At 43.3% G+C, this 22480-nt stretch overlaps 1 protein-coding gene across 1 annotated transcript; it reads right to left on the bottom strand.

Moving 5' to 3' along the window:
* Nucleotides 1-14128: 14128 nt before the first annotated feature.
* kcnj2a (potassium inwardly rectifying channel subfamily J member 2a) lies at nucleotides 14129-20770 on the bottom strand. Its single transcript, XM_042082037.1, has 2 exons — nucleotides 20618-20770; nucleotides 14129-17311 (listed from the first exon to the last, which is right to left on the bottom strand). Exon 2 carries the CDS (start codon nucleotides 17036-17038, stop codon nucleotides 15728-15730), a length of 1311 nt encoding a protein of 436 aa, XP_041937971.1. The 5' UTR covers nucleotides 17039-17311; nucleotides 20618-20770; the 3' UTR covers nucleotides 14129-15727.
* Nucleotides 20771-22480: the final 1710 nt, after the last annotated feature.

Here is a 22480-nt window from a genome sequence, read left to right as displayed (position 1 = left end):
GGAATTTCATTTTGTTATAACAGCAGTGGGAGGTGCTGACACGGTACTCTGTGACACTAATAACATGAAAGAAAAGCTTTATGCCATTGAATGTTTACTGCATACTTATGGCTAAATATGTTGCATATTGTTCAACTATCAGTTCAAGATAATAGGGGCAGAGATAAGGCATTCATTGGCCTATGCAAAATAAACAATAATTGTTTAAATCATAAATAGTTGTTTAAATCAACAGCTCCTGGTATTTTTCATGTTGGCCTGTCATCAGATATTACAATCACTGGATAGGCTCTCCATATGTTCTACTAGGCTGACAAAGGGCAACAGGTTTGAGGCTGGTTTCTGTCAACGTTTCAAAACTATGTGCCAACGTCACTGGCTTTCCCGCATACTGATCCTAGCGTCCCAGCTCACAGAGCCAGGTATTACAAACTGAGCGTGCTGCGGTATTTTCCAAAGTTGTGTAACAGGCAGGCAGCACCGTTTTATGGTTGTAATAAGAGAGGAACATCAAACGTGCGTAATCTAAGACTTGTTCTTTCAAATAACAGCTGAGTCTATGACGTGCTAGGCTGAGAGAAATATGCACAGACAATTATGTTATGGATTACAGGTTACCACAGGTTTTCCCCATCTGCATAGCAACTGCATTTGGCACCATGGTGCATGCCATAAGGAGAACACATTTAGAGGAAAATATCATAACAGAAGCATCCTGTTCTTTACCAGAAATGTTGGCTGTTCCTCTCCTACATTACCTAAATAAACAACCTAATTAATGTGTTATTTGATACTTTGATGAGAAAGATTATTACAGCGTGTTTTGGTTTTCATTTGGTAGGCCTGGCATTTGTCAAGGGGCATAGCCTACAGTGCCTTTTCAAAACAATAACAAGTTGAATTTCTATACAACAAATACGAATACCGACAAAATGCTTGCTGAATGCAATGAGAATATGCTACACTGACTGATTTGCGAAGAAAAACGGAAGTTGTGCTGCCTTGATCCATTCTGGGGCAGTCCATTACCCTGAGAAGTACACGTTCCTGGAAAGCGTCGAAGCTGGTAGCCTAGCTGGTGCTAATCTCCGTGCTGTCCATCCTGGCAACACAAACACACCCATCCAGGGACAAATCTTAGCCACATGCCGTTGCCGTGGAATCGCTGTTGCCTCTTGTTTTTTTGCCATTTATTTCTTTATAATGACATCAGGACAAGTGATTTAATTTGCGAAAAACGTTACCAGAACGCTTTGTGTGGCGAAGAGGCCTATGTCATTCTCTAAAAATAGCCTGGGTGGCCAGATCAAATTAGCCAAAGGATCTATCTCCTTAATTAGCATGATGATGATGATGATATGATAGCGTCTCCTAATTGGCCAGTATTTTGCACTGCCCTTGTATATAGAGGTAACCAAAGCAGACGTTTTGACCACGAGGCCTAAACCCAAACCACAATTCTGTCAACACTCTTGATGTATGGCCATTCCTCTGAAGTCTTACGAGTTGGCCTGCTGAACATGATACAATCAGATAATTAAAGCCTCTCCCCCCCATCGCGTATATATTTGGAATAGAACAGAGAAACTCATGAATATAAATGATATTTAAAACCAGTGATTGATGACCAGGCGACGTGTGACAGTTGCCTGCCTCTTTCAGTTAGAAACCCCCAAATAATCTGTGACTTTCCAGAAAACTGTCAGATCACCGTGAATTACGTAAGTGTTTCCCAATCTAAGCTAGATTTGCAAAGGTCAGAGACACAGTTGCAACACTGTTGTTTTACCGAGACATGGAACAAGATGGTGAGGTTTGGAGACTTACCAATTGAACAGATTGTTATATACAAAAAAAGCCAGATGTCACAAATGTTATGGCTGTGCTATTTTAATGTCGACCAGTAAGAAGCTCAAAACTTGTGCATGGTCCATGGATGGAACATTGACAAAAAAAACTTCATTGTGCACTCATTGTGCACTTATTGTGCATATGTGGATCTACCATGTTATTGTTTTAACCCAATAGTGGGTCATTTACTGATGTGTGGTGAGCGTTTTGGCGCATAATGGCTGCCATACATCATCCAGGTGAGTGCTACATATTGGTGAAGGTTAGTAAGTTTCCCCCTTGACTGTAAAGCACTTTGGGACTCAGAGCTGTAATTGGGCCTTAAAAGTAAGGCCCGACAAGGCCTGAGCCCGACAGAAATCAGCCCGAGCCCGAGCCCGAGACTGACAGCTTTTTAAAAGCACGAGCCCGCATGAAATGATAGAAATTAATCCCGAACCCGTCGGGTCCCGTCGGGTTCGGGCAAACATCTTCAGCTCTACTTTGGGTGACATGCAATGTGTTGTTGTTATGGTTGAAGCAGGTGTAACAGGTTAGACTTGTGTCATAATAATATAATTGCACAATAGATCAAGTTTATTGCATAGTTATGTTCTTTGTTTTATTTGGACTGATGATACACTGCTAATGAGGGTCTCTGGTAGCCCCTCTTCTCCCCCTTTCCCTTCCTGATTTTATATCTGTATGGAGAGAGTTAGCTTGTATGCTAGCAGCACATTAGCAATGTGATACATGTTCATGTTAAATATAGTCATCCATCTGATAGCTTCACCTTATATTATTTGAATTCAGTTCATGTACACTATTTTGGTTATTTTTCCATTTTCCATCTAGCTACATGCCTGAACTAGCCTTACAGTGGTGCCCAGTAGCACAGTGATATTTAAATAGCTGAATTAGCATAATAAGCATTAACAGTATCAGAAGTTGACAGGAGCTACTGGAGGAGTTGCCATGTTTGTACTAGGGTGCAGGTGTATTAAGTTGTTATTAGATGTTGTTAAATGCATATTTGCATTTTTCCTGTTTTAATATCTATATGGGGAGAGAAGTTGACAGATGCTACTGGATGGTATATATATGTATAGAATTGCGACAACTCATGGGCGCCATCTTTCCCCCCAACATCGGATAATTCTACAGTGTAACTCTGGAGCAACAAGAAACTTGTTTTAAATCGTGTTTCTTACCTTGTAACATCCACATTGTTTTGCCGAACTTATGCTAACCGTTTCGCTAGCTTGTATACAAATCCATGTGCTTTATCGTTACCTTTTTCCAGTTTGAAATAGCATAATGCACAACTTCTCCAGCAGCTAATATATATCTAATCCTGCCAAGTTTCCCTTTAAGTCGAATAGAGAAATTGGCATTTACCTCACACAATATTAGCCCTCCAGTTGTGTCTCTTGACCTTCTGCTCCCATAATTTCTGCCTTTTTGAGTCACTGGGAAAATTGTACAACGGTTTTCCACTTCCTGGTTCTGCACTGCAATCACACGCGCAACAGCTTTCCAAAGAGGTCAGGCATTTGATTATAGGCCAAAGTATGTAAGAGCAATGATCTCCTAAGTAGATGATGTGCAATGTCGGGCATACAACTCAAAATGGAGCATACGCATAACAATTTAAATAAATAATTATATATTTTTAACAATTTAGATATGTTTTCCTCTGTTCACTGTACTATGTCAATGGGGATCTGCTGAATGTTGAATAGCTCAGAATATTTGATTCCCTAGTTGTCGTAACTCTCTCTATATATACGGCTCTGACGTACACTAGTGTGCTTGTGTACAGAATAAAGCTTTGTTGCTGTATACTGTGTTAGTTTGGGTCATCTTTATTAAAACAACACCATGCAGAAGTCTACCCGGCTACACAGGTCAGAGAAGATGGAAGTTGCGCTGCAGCTGTGCGGAGAAGGCCTTTTTCAACAAGTAACAGGAAGTGAGTGGCGTGCCATTCCCACGTTATACTCATCTACAGCCGATACCTCCCAATACCTTAGTCCCAGACAGCAGAGAGGTGGATGATTGTAATATTAATTCCAATACAATACAATTGTTGTGAAAGAGCCTCTCAAAAACACAATCTGCCAACTGCACTGGAGGAAGCTTCCTAGTAGAAAGAGAAAGAGATCAGTATTTTGGTTTTCAGTTTTTAGTTTCAGTCTTTTATGTGACTTGTGTTAAGTGTTTGTTTGTTTTCTAGGTTTTGTGTGTGAGACAGACAAAGCACAATGCTCCATTGAAGTACAAGCGCAGACTTCGACAACAAACAACAAGCAGAGAACAAAAGTAATACAGATAGACAAAAACAACAACAAGGGTCTTACGCACATCATGCTAACTATAGGAAAGGGTGATGAAAAATTAGGCAAAATAAGCACATGGCACAACAAAGTGTTGAGACAGTAGAGAGATGAAATCTCTACCTTGGAATCAGGTGTGTATATGACTGTGTGTATGTGCGTGTTCGCCTGTGTGTGTGTGTGTTTGTGTGTTAGCTTGTATGCATCCAAAATGGTCGTGCATGCACAAACAACATGTAAATGACATATCTAACAGCACACTCTGCTGTGTGTGCGTGTGACGTTTGAGGCGTGACTAATCTATCTGTCATTGCTCTCCTGACGTGCTGTTTGATCTCCTTTTCCATATCACTCATCAGCACGACTGATCATGCACCTCATCAACAACAGCATCCCCCTGGGTATAAAGACACTGGGTGTCCTCATCTCCCTCTCTCTCTCTCACACACACACACACACACACACACACACACACATGTACACTCACACATTACTGTATCTCTCTCACTCCCCATCTCTCTCTATCTCTCTAGCTGTCCTTTTACTCTCTCACTCTTCTTTTTTTCTGTCTATGGAATCCCACTACTCTGTCTTTCTCCTCATGTCTCCCTTCCTTCTCTTCCTCTCTCTCTCTCCCTCTCTCTCGCTCACTCTTCTGCCAGTCTTCAATGCCCAGATACCCAGACAGCAAATTATTCTGTGCCAGATCAGATTAAGATCTGTCCCAGGGCTGGCCTGTGTAATCTACATTAGGTATCCAATGCATTTATAGTCATTTGTCCCCTCTCCCTTCTTGTCCACTATCTCTATGAATTTGCATTTGGCTTATCTTAAGCAGTACTCATAAGCCTTTTATAGAAGTCTCATGACGCAGTGTTTGTTTGCAGAGGTCTCTGTAATATCACGTTACTTTCGACAGGGATTTATGGCACTGTTACTATGATGGGATGCAATACAAAACACAGGCGATGAAGCCACTTGGATTGTGAGTCTCCTGTTTCGATTAGAATATCCTTCCCTATTTTGTCTCCATTGTACTTCTTAAGCAGTCTTAATAGTGAAAGTCCTGCAAATGTTTTCATGGAGAGATGGACTTCCCCTTCTATAATGTGTTGGAATATCCTTAGATCTTCATATTGAAGAAATCTTGTACAGTGTCATCACTATCTTCCCTGTTCCCATGTCAAAGCAATCCTCAGGCAACCCTGGAGCATACTATCCCCAGTGATGATGTTATGCAAAAATGGACCCCACTAGAAATAGTATAGGTGCATGCCGCTGATTTTTATGTCTGATCCCGAGATCATTCATAGCCAACCCAGCCCTTCATTATTTTAAATGCAATGCTGGCAATGACTTTGTCAGCATTTGCAGTCTTTTGGTGTTTTTAAAAGCCCCCAACGTTGTATTCCAAGCAGCGCTGCATGGAAGTCACTAGGGTTAGGCAAGGGTTAGGGTTAAGGTTAAGGTTAGGGTTAGGTGCCTTGAAGTCGACGGTGGGGGCTTAAAACACCATTGAGAGCATTTGCTCTTCCCAAATAAAACGGGCTCTGCTGGCTAGCATGAGTGTGTGTGTGTGTGTGTGTGTCTGTGGAGGGGAACTTAAATACACGGCATCAGATTTTCCTCCTTTGGGCATTGACTTTAATGGAGCATGTCCCCTTGCTTCCCTAAGAGCTCCCCGAGAGCACTGCAGGCAGCATTATTCCACACTGTGTGCATGTAGCCCGAAACTCCGCACAAAGATGCTAAGTGCTACCGCTAGTGCACTGCATTCAGTTGTTTGTTTTTCTCTGTCAATTTGCAGGTGTGAGAGCCCACAAGCCCACAAACAGCTCTTGTTCCCTTGTTATTCATTCCTTGTCTTGAGTTGTACGCTTCACATAATGTTTTACTCTCTTATTGTATAATATGCTCAATGAATATTCTCTCTGCTTTATTTCTTCACTGCAACTGTATTTGTGGTCTCAGAAAGTCAATGGAGATCTCCTCTATGTTGTTAGTACAGCATGCCACCAGCCGATACATTTGATTTAGACTGCAACTCGCCTCCCTTGACTGTCATCCGTTAAATAGAGGCCTGAGTCATGGAATCGCAGCAGCGTGGTGGAAGTGTTCAGGAAATGACACGTTTAGTCACATTTCCTCTTCTTGTTGGTAAGGTGGGGTCTTATGAACTGGATTAGCACCAGAGCCATCCAATTGCAATCCTCTGGCTTTGACAAACATCTGTTAAGTCCCCCCCACCACCACCACCCTACATCCACACACCCACGCCACTCCATTCTGCCAACAGATTACTGTCAGAATGGAAAATCACAGTCATTTCTTTCTTTAACTTTGCCTTACCATCAGAGAGTATGTGTATTTGAGTGTAACTAATTACTTCAGATTGTCACATGGTGAAGGGGGCTTTGTAGAGCTCCCCACCTCCCCCTCCCCACCCCTACCCCCACCCCTATAGGTCAGGATAAGGGGGCTAAGTCCCCATCACCCCAAGGCCACCGTGCTATAAATGTAGCCAGCGAGGACCATTTGCTGGGGCGTTAAACCCCATAGGACAGGACTCGGGTTGCTGAATGCCGACCAGCTGCGTGACACTCGTCCTGCTCCTTGTCACCGTCCCAGTTTCCCCCGTCTCGCCGGCCACCTCTGTCCGATCAAGGTCACCCATTGCACGTTTCGGGGGTTTTGGCCTCCAACAACAACCCCACCCCTCGCCCCGCCACCTCTGCTGTCAATCAACCACCGGGGCTAAATTGGGATTGGCCTCTGGAGGGGAGAAGGAAGGATGCCTCCCACCGAGGAGTAAATAAATAAACACAGAGGCCTAAAAGTACCACAGGGCTGTAGACTGGAGGCTTACAGGAGCACCTGCTTCTGTGGGTCAGCAGAAAGCCATCAGTCTGGCCTGGGAGGTCCCAGCCGGTCGGGCATTTTTCTCTGTCCTGAGGGCCATCCATTTTACTTGTCAATCACTGGGAGGCTTGGGTCAACGACCCGCCTGTCATTCAGTGTCAATCCAGTGCCATTGCGAATGGTGAAATTCACACTGAAATGTATCAAGTGCTATTTTTTTTTAACTCCAAACCCTTCTGTCATGGTTGCAATTGTAAGGAGATATACAGTCATTATTGGGTCATTTTTTTTTTAGTTACAGAAAAAAACAGCATAGTCTAGAATTCCAGTTCAGTGACTGCCAAGTAGTGCCACCATTTTGAGAGACAGATACAAGCAAGATGTCCCACGAAGGGATCTGAAATAAATTAGTCTGACTGCACTCTCATGTGTGATTGTGTTAGACTCTTTCAGATATAACATTTTTCCAGGTCTCATCCGGCGGAAGAGTGATCTATGAGCCTGTCACTCTCCTTTAAGCCAAATATTTATGCCCTGTCTGTTTTACAAAGTTTAATGAAACTCTGCAGATATGACCATGAGCTTTGTAATGTTTCCTAGGAAGAGAACCATGAATGTTTTTGTTTTATTTCTCTATGACTGTGAAAAAACGTCCTCTGGGAAGTGTCTGGGAAAACATTGATGTCATTGCAAATCTATTCTTTCTTTTAAGAACAATGAAGATTTCATAATGCCAAGATCACCCTGTGCTCTCCTCCTCCTTGTTGCCATGATGCTTTTGAGAAAAAGACACCTGATCACAAACCATTAATCAAATAATTCAGCACAATCTGTACAGTTCCCACACAGAGGTTGTTGTTTGAATTGTAAATGTGGTGTTTGCATACAGATTAGTTATGCGAATAGCAGAAGAAAACATGTTGCACAGTGTATTTTTCTGTCTTAATTACATTTCTGTCCAAACTTTGTTGTCACTTCCCAATAGAATCACTGATATGAAAGAAAGGTTGTTTTTATAGTTTATGTTATTTAAGTAATTGCTGATTCCGTATCCTACCATGTAATTGCTATCTTATCTATGAAACTAAACAAGGATCATGCAGTGCATACCATTTCACGGCCGTCTGAGAGTATACCTGTGACCCATTTAGTCGGCGTACTTTGTGAAGTTGGGGCAGATTTTGTAAATGTTGTGGTATGTGCTTGTTCAATCGCCTGAGGCGGTGAGCCTCGATAAGCAGATGCTTCGAAAGCATCGCATGTCTGTGGGGATCTGGAAGGTTCGGTCCATCCACTGGCCACCCAATCCACTCGCCGAGGAGAAATGAGGTTAGACTGCATTATGCATGAGGTGACATAACATTTCCACATTGTTTATTAATCTGCTATTTAGTCCGCTATGATAGTACAAAGCTTTGTTGTTTTCCTTCTTCATTTTCGGGCACCACTGCAGTGTATCATTCCCTGAATAATTTACTGGCCCGGCTGTTTAGCTCAGCTTTTTAATCAGTCTGGCCAATTCCTGTCTTTTTTTGTTGCAGCGTGAAGTTTGCTTTGCCACAGCACACGCCACATGTGTCTCTTTGAAGCAAAGTCTGCCGAAGGTGCATCGTTTGGTCTTTATCGTTCCCCAAGGGCAGGTGGTGGAGGTGGTGGTGGTGGTGGTGGTGGAGGTGGTGGTGGTGGTGTTGGGAGAGAGCGTAGCGTTGGATTCCACCGGGTCAGGGATGAAATAGCAGTGAAAATAAATGGAAGCGTGTGCGGTGACAGAGCGGCTTTGAGGCAAAGCCGGGGCCATGGTATCCAGAGGGGCCCTTGCTCTCTTTATCTGGCCTGGATCCCCCCCGGGACTCTTTGGAGTGCCCTTTTACCAGAGATAGAGGTGCCCTGACAAATACGTTACACCACCCACCCACCGACCCCAACACCACCACCACCGCAACCTGTGCCAAAAAACACCACCGCCAAGTAATGTTACCTCTCTCCTTTCAGTCTGTGGAGCGGGCCCAGGCTCTGGGGGAACCAGAGGAAAAGCTTTTGCAAACATTTAATCTGCTGTGAAGGAATTAAAATAGACCAGCTCTTGGACGAGGGGGCGAATAAGGGGGGGGGGGGGGCGTGAGAGGGGATAGGGGGTTCAGGATAGGAGGCTTCAGCCGTTAGTTGCATGTCTGCCGGTGACAGACTGGTGCAATTCTCGGACAGTAACCGTGTTTTGGCATGGCATCAAAGAGGAGTGGACAGCGCTTGGCCGGCCTTCAAAGAAGAAAGAGTGAGACAGCAGCGAGGCTTTTGAAGTCCATTCAGCGGCCCATGGAAAAATCCACCATCACTCCGCTCAACTCATCTGCACTGCCATTGCACATACAGCACAATCTCCTCAGAGTGCTATGCAGGCCTACCTACATATCTACATCTATCTATCTATCTATCTATCTATCTATCTACTGTATCTATCTGCCCACAAGTGTCTATGTCTGTCTGTATCTATCTATTTAGATAGATAGATTGCATGATGGATAGATTATGTATTTGTCTATGTACATACATCTATCTATCATCTATCTTTTTATCTATCTATCTATAGATACATGTACTGTAAACATAAATACAGTTTATGTGTACGGACAGAAGTAAACAGCACACCCCGCTACTGTTTGTCATGTTTTCTTACTGGCGATGAACACTTGGTCACGCTATTACAGCCTGGCGTTTAATATAGAAGTGTTTTTCCAAACTATGTTTAAAAGTCTACCTGCAATCATCAGGGAGAGACATTGATGTATATTTTCATTTTTTCGGTGTTCTCTTTGATTAATCTAGGTCTGTTTTTTAAAATCTCAAGGATTAGTTCTATCTGTTGTTAACTATGAAAACTATGTCAAAACAAAGAAAAAAGTCATTCTAATTGTAAAAGTCAAAACAAAGAAAAAAGTCATTCTAATTGTAAGCAAACAAGAAACATAGTGATGTCTCTCCCTGTTCGGATTCTCAAAGCTGTGTTGGTGTCTGTGTGAAGCAGGAAGGAGTTTGCCTGCATGACAGACACAGCATGACAGGGATCACAGGTCGGAAGCCTGCGAGGCCAAGAGAGAGGTTCCCAGGAGGGAAAAGCTTCAACAAGGATGTTCTGGCCTTAGTTTTGGGGAAGAGGGAGTATGGGGTGCAGGTGGTTTGGGGTTTGGGGGGGGGGGGGGGGGGTTAGGGTTGTGTTGTCTGGATCAGGAGTCTGCTTGTCCTCAATGCACTTGTCTCAGATCCCAGTTGGACGAGGAAGCGTATGCAGACGCCTACTTCAAGAGTTGATACAGCCAAGAGACAACGCAGAGTTAATCAGTCCACTCAATCAGATTAAAAAGCATTATCTGGAGTATGTTTTGCCAAGATCAAGCCCCGGCTAATAAAATCTGTCACATGGTCAGCAGAATTACTGTAATCCAGCCTCCAAGAAAACGCTAATAAATTGATGGCTCAGTAATAAAGGTAATACAGTTACTATCACTGTGACATTGATATAAAGGAACAAAATGATTATGATCATAAGCTTAGCATAAGCAGTTATGTTTTATATATTATTCAACTATTAATAATTCAGTAAATATACCAACATTTCCATTTACAATAAAGGATGCACAACATGCAGGCGACAAGAACATTTAGGATGTTTATACTTTCCCAACTGTACCCAAACCTTGGATGTGGATGTTTGCTCCTGTTGTATACATTTTGGTCTTTAAAAGTTAGTGGGTGGAAGGGAGGAGTCTTAATGAATGAGTGTGGCTCAATACTGGCGAAAGGTTCCCTTACCATTCAGCGACATAGTGCAGCTACAGTCACAACACACAAGACTCCTGCGCGGCACACAACAATGTGAAAGCACTCTTCCTTTCGGACAGGAAGTCCAGCTTCAATGTGCCTTTCCTGGCCACCGCGTTAAAATTAATAATTCAATAAATAAATGGAATATTAAATGGTGTGAGCGGAAACAAGCCCCTCCCAGCGCCATACTTTCCCACCAAAGTCACCGGCAGACTCACACACATATCCCCTGGTCCCCCCCCCCCCCCCCCCCGGCCCCAAATCACACACACACACACACACACAGACACAGACACATGCTCCCACCCCACCCGACTTTCTCTAGTTATTCATTGGTAAGGAGGCACTGGCAGTACCTTGCCATGAAAGGAAAGCAGCTCTTTTAATTCATCTCAAAACCAGCGCCGTGACTGTCAGTGTGAACTCTGGAGCTCTGGCACAATTTTTATTTTTTTATTTTTTTATTATGCCACGTGTAAGTGGACTATTTCTAAAGCCTGTAATGACGTGTGCTTCAGGGAGAGAGGAAGCTTTCCAGGGTCCTGTTACAATAAGTTATTAACTAATGATTCTGGGGTTTTTTCCCTCATAATCATTTACTTTTCTTAATAGTTGTGAAATGCCATCTTTTGTTACTGCTGACATAGGACAGAAAGGTCTTTGAACATCTACTGTAAGAATGTGAATTATGCAACGGTTGTGGGAAGTCTTTTTCTGCTAATGTAACCAGAGAGGCTTCATCTTTAAATGAGAATAATTTTACATTAAAGATCCGCCTAGAAGCCACCAAGTCCAATAATGCTCCCTCTCTCTCTCACTCCCCCCTCTCTCTCTCACTCCCCCTTCTCTCTCTTTCTCTTTCTGCTGTCTGTGCCAGGATCATGCGAGTGAATCAGATGATGACCATTAACTGACCACAGAGACCACTTACACACACTCTCTCACACACACACACACACTCTCACACTCTCTCTCTCTCTCTCTCTCTCTCTCACACACACACACACACACACACACACACACACACACACACACACACACACACATACACACACATGCTCATCACCTCCGCCATGTAGACCTCAGCTCCCTCCCCCTAATCCACCTTTCAAAGTCCAGACTCCAGAAGTTGACATTAGTGTCAATCTAGCCCCCTTTTGTAAATGCTGAAATTTTCCATGGACTTGGACTGTTTTCCAGCAACTGTGTGGACTCTCTCTCTCCCTCTCTCTCTGTCTTAAACAGAAACATGGGCCAGGAATCTTTAAGGGGAAGACCTTGCCGTCACTCCCCATAAAAGCCATTGCCATTTCCTCTTCCAAAGACACTGCCTTTACTCACAGGGACACTATGGTGTCACTCTAAATCACACCATGTCCGCTGTTTTTTTCCCCCCTGATAAGTAGCCCACAGCATTAACAGTGTAACTAAAAATGAAATACAGCTAAACTATACTGTTCTTGCGGGTGTGGTCGTCTAGACCTACGCACACTCCCATATACATCGTAATGTATAGGGTGTTGGCAATGTATGCGGTGTGAGAGCATGCATTGGAGGAGAAGGTGTTAATCCCCTGCTGGGTCAAATGCGGTTCCTGCGTTCCTTCAAAGAGTGGCGACTGCCCCGTCATCACTCGGATATCAGATAGGCTTCATAAAGCACAGCTCTGTTCCTGCAACACTCCGTGTGACGCACTGGCGGTGGAAACGAGGCCGCTGTGTTCCTCTGGTCATCTGCTTCTGTGGCGGTGGCCCCTGCGAAACCAGCAGCGAGAATCTGCTGCTGTGAATATGTTGTTGGGAAGACATGTTGCAAAAACTAGAACTGGTGTACTAGTGTTATGTTAAATGAGCCACCGATCACAAGCTGTCCTAATTAAAAGTTTTTTCCTGTACAGATGTGAATTCGGGTAAGATGTGTTGTCTCATAGGCGCTTACACTAAAAACAGCCGTTTTTTTTTTTGCGTTTATGTAACCACACAAGTGAGCAACAACCACGACAACCATTTTCCAATCATTCACTGATTTTTTATTGAAAAAAAGAATAAAATAGCATGTACAATAACAATTACATTAATAATAATATCAATAATATTAATCATTATATAAAAATCTGTACATTCCATTGTTTCGCAGTACAATAGGAAGGCTGATAAAAAAAATGACTGCAAAGAAGACAAAGATATTTACAACAAAGGGGATAAGGGTCGTGTTAAAACGGGGCACTTCTACAAATGAAAAATCAGTCATCAGTCTAGGCTATAATGCTTCTGGCTACCATCTTGTATGCATATAAAATTCTTTGCGGTTGTCCGCATATCAAACAGAACCTGGTTTTTGAAGGCCTTGAAATTCAGATTTCAAATGTCGTCCACCAACTGATTAATTAATTTAATTAATTTATTTGTCATCTCCACAATTTAAAGAGCTATGGAGAGGGTATGCTCTGATGTAGCATAAAGCTATAGGGGATGCCTTTGACATGATATGACACAATATATACATGATATCTTGGGGGGAGATGCTTTTCACGTTTCAGGTTTAGCCCTGAGGTAAGCTGTCTGATTGTCCAGGCAGGTAATGAATAAAATCCAAACTATTTCTTCTTCTACACACAGTCAATTAGTTTGTTTGTTATATTGCTTGAAACTAAGGCCATTCAGATTGTAATATTCGAACTCCATGAACTCTCATGAACTTCAGCAGGCTGTGGAAATGTGAGTGAAAGAATATTAGTTATTTGGAAAAAAAATTCTCATAAAAAAAAGTCTACAAGTATTTTTTGGTGTTTATGCTCAAAACCCCTCCCAATCATTCCCAATTTGCTAACCAGATATAATTTCGCTGTGTAACACTTGCCAACTATGCAGTCTTTATAAGTTAAAGAGACACAAAACAGTGTTTCTGGAGTGCTTAACCATGAACACTTCTGTCAGCATAAAGTACGATGTAACACTGCAACAGGGAGCAACATGTGATTATCAGTTGTTGTCATTTTTTCACTGAAAGGGAAGGAGAGCTAACCTGTAGCCTTCTACACTTTCACTGATTATTTTAATCCTATATACATTTGGCTTGATATGAAAATATTAGAATGCATACATGTATTAGACATTCTTTTAAAATCTTTCCATTTGGAAATAAGTTGTATTTTTCTGGACTTAAGATGTCTACTTCTACCTGTATAACAGTTGGATGCATTATTACGAGAAAGAAAAGTAATACTCTTTGGCTTCAGTCTTCTATATTAAAACCCACAATATGCAACATAGCAGCACTTTTTATAAAACATTCTTTCACACATTTTTTTTTTTTTGTCTCTTTTTTACCCTATTGGGTTTGTTGTTATCTGTGCTTCGTTCACTCTTAACTTATGACCCTGTCTGATGCATCATCTTCAACAGGTATGTCTCTGTCTATTTGACCAGCAATAACCAATATCACCATATTGAATCTAAATATCTACGGATGTCGAACAAAATAACCGAGATCATCATACCTCCATGAATGATTATATTTTCAGACATATTGTTCATAATTTGACCATTGGTCATGTGTGAAGACTCTTAGGCAGGGATACAGTGGCTATCTCAAGCTCAGAAACTGGCATCCCATCTTTCTGTTTAGAGTTGATACTAACATATGTGTTTAAGGTATTTTGTGTGCACATGCTTGGAAGCGTGTGCAGTGTCTTGCTACATTAAATAATGTACAGGTTTACGGGATAAACCAGAAAACCTTGTCCCACCTTTTTCATATATTTCAGTCCTTAATGAGACCAGCCCATTATAAGAACAACACATTTATGCAACCTTTTTCAGTTAAGTTTAAAAAAAAAACTGATGATCTTCGATAGTACTTGCAGACACATGATTGTTTTCCTTGTATTTCCTGTTTTTCAGGTGTAATGTTTATCTTTGAAAAAAAAAAAGGTTTGTTCCACTTGGCAATATAGGCTCTGCTAGGAAACTGGTTCTAATAAAAAGAAAAGGATAAAATTGCCTGTGTGTTTTCCAAACAATTGTGTCTTTTCCAGAATCCCTATTGCCCCCAACACGACAAACAAAACAATTGCATATCTGAAGCCCAGGGCCTTAGTCATTTGCACTTTCCCTGGAAAATATGGAGAAGAATCTTCCACCTTCTGTGAAATAGAACGCTGATTCATAGAACTGAATTGCAGCATTTATGTAATAATTAATTATATGTCAGAGCTCTGTCTAGGGGTCAATAAATGTGCAAACATGCTACGTAAAAAAAAATAATAATAATGATAAAACTGTCTGTGGTTTCAGCAAACAGTATGAAACATTCAAAATATGCCCCAGTGCCTGCTGACCACAGTGGATGCTTCAGCTCAGTGTGATTCAGTAAATTGTTCCCTCTGTAAAATTACCTTTTTTTCTCCACAGTGACACTGAAAGACAACAAATTGAATGAAGTGATCATAAAATGCTTATCTTAATTGACATTGTTCTGGTTGTTGCTGGTCAGATTAACAAGATGACATGCTTGTGTGAGTGTTGTTGTTTTTTTTTTTTCAAGTTTTGCTAGCCATCTCTCACCTCTACCACTATCTGTGACACAGAATCAACTGTCTAAACAAAAGTAGTTTTACAGATTTTTTTATAACTGCTTTTGCTCGTTTGCATGCTCTTCTGTCATGGTGCCATGTCTCTGTGCTGTATTTTGTTTTGCCATGCGTTTTCCTGTGAACCCTCTTATGACAGATAGCTCCTTCTCAAAAAAACCTTTATCACAGCAGTACCGTCAGCTTGGATCTCTCCACCCCCCTGAAGGGCCCTATATTCAGCTCTCATTGTGCCTTTTTGAACAAAGGGTGACTGCTTAAAAAAAACCTTCATCAGGAGGTCTGGGAAAAGTCATATTTCAGATTCTCGCCGCAGTGGCCGCGGTTCGAGAGGCAGAGTGGCCTGGTTGTGCTCCGACTCTGTAATGTTCAGCGAAATCGTATCCGTGTGGGTGCCCTCCAATCCCACCCCACCCATGTTCGCCTCCTCCTTCTCTTCTTTGTTCAGCAGGGCCACCTCGTTCTCGTAGCAGAAGGAGTTGGAGTTGGACAGGATGTATTTTTTCTCTGCCAAGTCCCGCGCGCTACACAGAGGGGTGCTGGGCACCTCGTAGGTCTTGTGAAAGCGCGAGTAGTCCACCTTGTAGTAGTTCTTCTCCTCGAAGAGGACGGGCTCGAAGCGGTGGCCCCACAGGATCTCGCTGGCCAGGTAGGAGCTGCGGCACTGGGTGGTCATGGCCGTGGCCTCCACCATGCCCTCCAGGATGACCACGATCTCGAACTCGGACGTCTCCAGCTCCTGCTTGCTCATGTCGTAGAACGGGCTGTCCTCGTCGATCTCATGGACGATGGTGATGGGGGAGACGAGGAAGATGCGGTCAACGCCGCTGTCGAAGCCCACATCAATGTCCATCTGGTCGAGGGGAATGAACTCGCCCTCGGCCGTGGTGCGGGACTTGAGGAGCTGGGCACGGACATGAGCCTCCACCAGGTGGCTCTTGCGCAGGTTGCCCACACGCCACATCAGACACAGCTTGTTGTCCCTCATGGCCACCGTAGCGTTGTGGCTGAACACCAGCGTCTCGTTGCGCTTCTTGGGCTTGGCCATCTTGGCCATGACCGCGCCGATGATGAAGGCGTCGATGATGCAGCCCACGATGCTCTGGAAGACCACCATGAAGACAGCGACTGGGCACTCGTCCGTGACGTAGCGGTACCCGTACCCGATGGTGGTCTGCGTCTCGATGGAGAAGAGGAACGCCGCTGTGAAGGTGCTGACGTTGGACACGCACCGCTGGCCGCTTAGTTGACCGCTGCCGTTGTCCAGGTCGCCATGCAGGATGGCCACCAGCCAGAAGATGCAGCCGAAGAAGAGCCAGGACAGGAGGAAAGCCATGCAGAAGATGACGAACATCCAGCGCCAGCGGATGTCCACACAGGTGGTGAAGATGTCGGCCAGGTAGCGCTGACCCTTCTCGCTAACGTTGACGAACTGCACATTGCAGTGGCCGTCCTTCTTGACGAAGCGGCTGTGCGCCGGGTGGCGCGTGTGCACTTTGCTCTTGCCGTTGCCGTAGCCATTGGGCACGGCCATGGTGGCCAATTTCATGCCGTCTTCCTCGGATGACACAATACTGTAGCGGTTGGGCCGCGAGCTTCCCATCACCTCTGTCGGGGAGGGCTGAGCTGCTGCTTCTGCTCTGGAAAACAGTCTGAGTTTCTGGAAAAAGCGTTGGAGAAACAGTTTTGAAACGCTCCCGGGGACCAACACAAGCAGGAAACAGTGGCGCAAAAAGAGCCGGACGCTAATGGCGTCGCTCTGCTCTCGCTCTATTTTTTTATCGGCCTGCGGTGAGACAGGAAGGTCTGCGGGGGGGGCGGAGGTGGCCAGCTAGTCCTCTCTCGTCCGTTCCTTGGGCCTCATCAATTGGGTATCCTGAAGGGGAAGGGGGGGGGGGGGTGGAAGGAGGCAAGAGAAGACAAGAAGAGACTGTCAGATATTTGATGGAGAACACAAGGAGAAAAGAGCCCTACTATGTGTGTGTAGAGTGTTGGAGTCTGACGGAAACCTAAAAATAGCACTGATGAAACCGACAACAAACATTGCGGGTGGCTATCCGGTGTGCCACATGATGCCCTCGTTTGGTTCATCTTTAATTAAGGTGTTACTTACTTTCACTTACTGACATCATGTTGGGGTTACCGAAAGACATGGAACTACTAAATACTTTTCTGGATGCAGACCTATGAAATTCTTGTTTTACACATGTATAAAGGATCCATACCTATCCTTCCTATCATTAGAGGGAATATACACAGAGAAATATACAGAGCATCAAACACTTAGGCAATATTTCACTTAGTTTTGATGAAACAGACTGCATTTGTCCCTGTTCTGCCTTTTCAACCCCCCTGGTGGGAGAGGTCAACACAAAATTGGCTCCAATTTCTCTCTGATAGTAAAACGTTTTTGTTGGCAGAGTACTGCTGACAAGATAATTTCCCATCAGACTAAGGGTCACAGATTCTCAATCTGACCCCAGAGAACTTAACTTCAGCATTAGACAATGTCACATTAGACTCCAGGCCTCCTATCAGGACCACACATCCCATTGCCAGCAACAGCCCAATAACTTTGGTTGTTGTTGTGGGGGCAGCCGTGGCCTACTGGTTAGTGCTTCGGACTTGTAACCAGAGGGTTGCCGGTTTGAACCCCGACCAGTAGGCATGGCTAAAGTTCCCTTAAACAAGGCACCTAACCCCGCACTGCTCCCCGAGCGCCGCTGTTGTTGCAGGCAGCTCACTGCGCCGGGATTAGTGTGTGCTTCACCTCACTGTGTGTTCACTGTGTGCTGAGTGTGTTTCACTAATTCACGGATTGGGATAAATGCAGAGACCGGGATCAAAAGAGTATATACACTATACTTATACTATACTAATATGTGAACCTCTGCTTGCAGTGGCCTTTGAGCTGCCCAGAGGGCTGGGGTGACTTTCCAATAAGGTGATAAAGCGCAACATTGATAAGACATGCACTTGCATCCGTGCAAAGACTAAACTAACGCCACGGCCAGTGTGTTTGTCACAAGCTTGGCCAGGCACTGCCAAGCTTATTGCCCACTGGTGCATTGTTAATGCCCATTTTCACATACCTTACTAATAACAACCAGCAAATCGCAGAGGGAAATGTTTTGCATGACTGTCTCCTTTAACCAGTGCACTGGTGCAAAAACCTTTTCCCCTCACTCCCGGCAGAAACAGAAGGGGATCCGGAAACTTTCCTTGTTTCCAGCCCTCTTTAGCTCTAGCCTATAGGGCTATGAGGCTGTTTAACAGAGTGTCGGTGCGACAGACACATCACATATATTTCATGCACAGAGAAATAAATGAATTGTTCCGTTGGGGGGGGGGGGGGGGGGGGGGATGCCTTTCAGTCACAACATTACAACTTTATGGAATATAACCTTTTTTCCTGTTCTGCTAATGACCTTTCAGAGTCTGATGTATGTAATTCACCCCTCTTACGCATTAGTGCATAGAAAGCAGATATTAAAGATATTGTAACACACACAGACACACACACACACAGGCTATGTTCCACTGCGAGAGTAAGCGTATGAGAGCCAGAACTTGTTGACTTTCTGTTCACCCCCTGGGACCTAATGGTCTCTGCAGCATAATACTAGTCCTAGGAGGATACCCTGGCAGGCCTAAAACACAACTCATTAGAGCACGGAGTCTGTTCCACATGTCCTAAATTCAAACTCTCCTAGCAACCAGCTCTGTGAACACTCAGTATTGTTATGTATTTTTACTTCATTTTAAATAACTGAAAAGAAGACACAGACAGACAAAGACTGACTGTGTGAAATCCCTTTAGAAGGCTTAAAGGTATCCAATGACTTGGTTGTTCTATGGCTGCGTTCTTCGCCTATTTAATGGTGAAAATGAAATTATAGCACTGGCAGCTCACATATCTTAGTTGCTGAGTCGCCCCATTCAAAAGGGTAATGTTAATGTTCTGCAGAGTGAGAACTTAAAATTTGAAAATCACAGCACACACCGCTGCAAGCCAAACAGATTCCAAAGACATTTGCTGCAGAGCTGCAAAGCATCCTTGTTCTAGGCAACTGTTATTGTGGTCATGGCTAGTGTACTAAGGGAGACTAAACAAAAGGCCATACCTTTGTGTTCCTATTAAGCATAACTATCAGATTTCCAGTTAATTAACAGATAGGCCTAAGCACAGAACTGCATCAGTGCAATTCCTTGATGTGAAATGCATTTGGTCCTGTTCTTTTGAAAGTCCGGAACACAACAGAACATTGACTGATGATTGAAGTTTATTTTGGTTATTCGGCTCTAGGAAGAATGCTGGGAAAACAGTTACATAAAACGGTTCTATTTTTGTAAATATCTGTTCGTTTTTGAGACAAGGACCTGCATGCTTTTTACATGTGAGGCTCCGTTGTAATTCATATTTTGACTCTGGATTTGCATAAATATGTCAAAAATAGAAAAACTGCCAACACAGACTTAGATTCTGATTTCATTAATAAAGCCATCCCTTCAACATGTCTTACATATTGTTAAAATATTAGCATAAAACAGCGTGTGCTTATAGGTTTCTGACAATCAAATACTCTTTGCGGCTTCAGTGTTGGAAGTGAACTGGCAAAAATGAATGTGTAAAGTGAATGGAATATTTGATTGACAACACAAGGCGCAGCTCTGCATGCGCGAAGCCAGCAGCGTCATTTGTGCACGACAACTGGGAACAGGTGCGGTGAACAGAAACTGCAGCGCTATCAAAGTTTTGACGACTTTTTTCCATTAACATTCACGCCGGTGGTATGCCTCAACTATGCCTGAACTAACGTGATAGCTGAGCCAAGTCCGTACATCAGTGTGCGGACTTTGCGCGAGGATTTACCAAGATCACTGTTACCCCATCCAACATTCGCAGAGCGCATCCATCCGGCAAGGTTTTCAGATACGCTTCAGTGGTTACACACAGAGATTACACATCTATCCAAATACTTCTGTTTTAACTGTCGAAAGAAAAATCTGTACCTTGATAAATATCATTGCATATAAATCCCAATAGGGTGATATGCTTCTAAACAAATATTCCCCTTGACATATTAATGTTGCAAGTAATGTGAACAGATTGCTTCTGTGTAGTATATTCACTCATTGAATGTAAAAAATAACTCAAAATGCATTATAGAGAATGCCCTACCTGTTTGTCATTTGTGGATCAGTAAGGATCGATATCGAGTATATCCCACCAGTAGGGTTGTTCCGCTATCCACACTATGTTTACAGACGTCTCATATCTGCCGTATTTTGAACTGGATGTAAGAGAAAACTAACTTTCACGGTTCTGATATGACTGCGCTTGACAATGTGCTTAGCCGGCGGGGTCCCCAATGCCATTTAAAGAAGGGCTTGCCCCGCCCGATGGCCTGTAGCCAACCAATCAAGTGTGAGAGAGGAAGATATGAGCGTTTGTTGCTGATACATCAGCTGCAGGAGCACTGGAATTGATGTCAAATAGTTATCTATGGTAAATAAATGACTGAGGAAATTCACCCTTTGAACTACAAAGACACAAGGCAGTTACCGTTTTTTTTTTTTTTTTTTTTAATCTTAGATCAATTTAGTATTTACTTCCTGTAAGAATTGTAGTCAGTGAGCTTCATAATGGTTAAAGTGTAGCCTATTTAAACTCACGATTTCCATTCGCAGGTTCAGATTAACAGCGATTGGATCATTGCCAAACCCTTATTGGCGTTTTAGTTCCATAATTGCAATTTAATGCGCATATGATTCACCATCATAATATCCTATAAATTAGGCTAGATATGCACAAATAGCTCTCCATTTACATCTGGTAATATTTTATTTCCTGGTAATCTACAGCATACTCATATGCTTCATTGGCTTCATACATTCTGGATTTTCGGCTGTGTTGGAACCGAATGGTGAACTCTCCTCATTCACGTAGCCGTTATTGGTCTCTTGGGCGCAAGTAGCTTTTCTTGGCAGTCTATAACCTTACAGTTAATCAGGGGCTTCAGGTTATTCTGAACTTTAAAACGGCAAACTGAATACCAGCTACTACTTTATTTCTGATGGAGTAATCTCTTGCTGAGTTTGCATCAGCCAAACACTTGTTGAATGTCGCAATGCATTGTCGTAGGATTGGCTATGCTGTGTCTGAAGTAGCGTCTTTTTTAAGTGAACGAGGAAGATCGTTTTAAACACAACATTTTGTTGTCCACAGTAGCCCTTAACTTGCCTGACATTGTCATACAGTTTTGAATTCAACAGGGGACTACTTATATTATTGTCGTGGATGATGTCTCATGTAGGTTATTAAACAGACAGAGAGACAGACCTTGAAGCATTTGATCCAGCGCCCCTCCACTGTTAAACCATTTCTGTGCCAAATTTCTGTTTGGACACACAGCCAGTCACTCTCTGCAGCTGCGTGTCTGAGGATGCAATGACAGACCGCTACCTAATGGACCGAAGCCGCCTTTCTCTATGAACCTGTTCCGAAATGCTTATTTTTGTTACTTTTTAAAGCCTTTCTATAAATAATTGCGGCTATGTTGGTAGGGCCATGGTGTGTGACTTCGGCGCTCACACCGTGTGTTTACTTTTTATGCCCAATTTGAGGGAGTGGGCGGGTAGCGCTGCTTATGACCACAAGGTGGAGAGCTAGAGACTTCACTCTCTCACGAACGGTTCAGCTGTGAAATTAGTGGAGTAAAAGTCCTACTACCAATGACCTCTGCTAACTACAATTAGACATAATTTCTGCAGTGTTGACATTTTACATTCTCCATTCTCTCTATGTGTATGTTCAGATCTGACCTCCTGAAAGATTCAGAAATGAGTTCATTCACATTAGCCTTTGTATCAGTGATTGTCTCTTACCACCTCGGTACCACTGCATTGTCTGATCATTGTCTGGCCTACTTGATATTTCATATCTAGTTTGAGCTTAAGCTTGAGTCTGCTCTTTTGCTCAGGTACTTAAGCAAACATTCAGGTCCATTCAGAAGTCCCTATCTATACTTTGAGAATGGTGGTT

The sequence above is a fragment of the Alosa sapidissima genome, chromosome 24, assembly GCF_018492685.1.
Source record: "Alosa sapidissima isolate fAloSap1 chromosome 24, fAloSap1.pri, whole genome shotgun sequence".
NCBI lineage: Eukaryota > Metazoa > Chordata > Actinopteri > Clupeiformes > Clupeidae > Alosa > Alosa sapidissima.
This window is presented reverse-complemented; position numbering and strand designations above follow the sequence as displayed.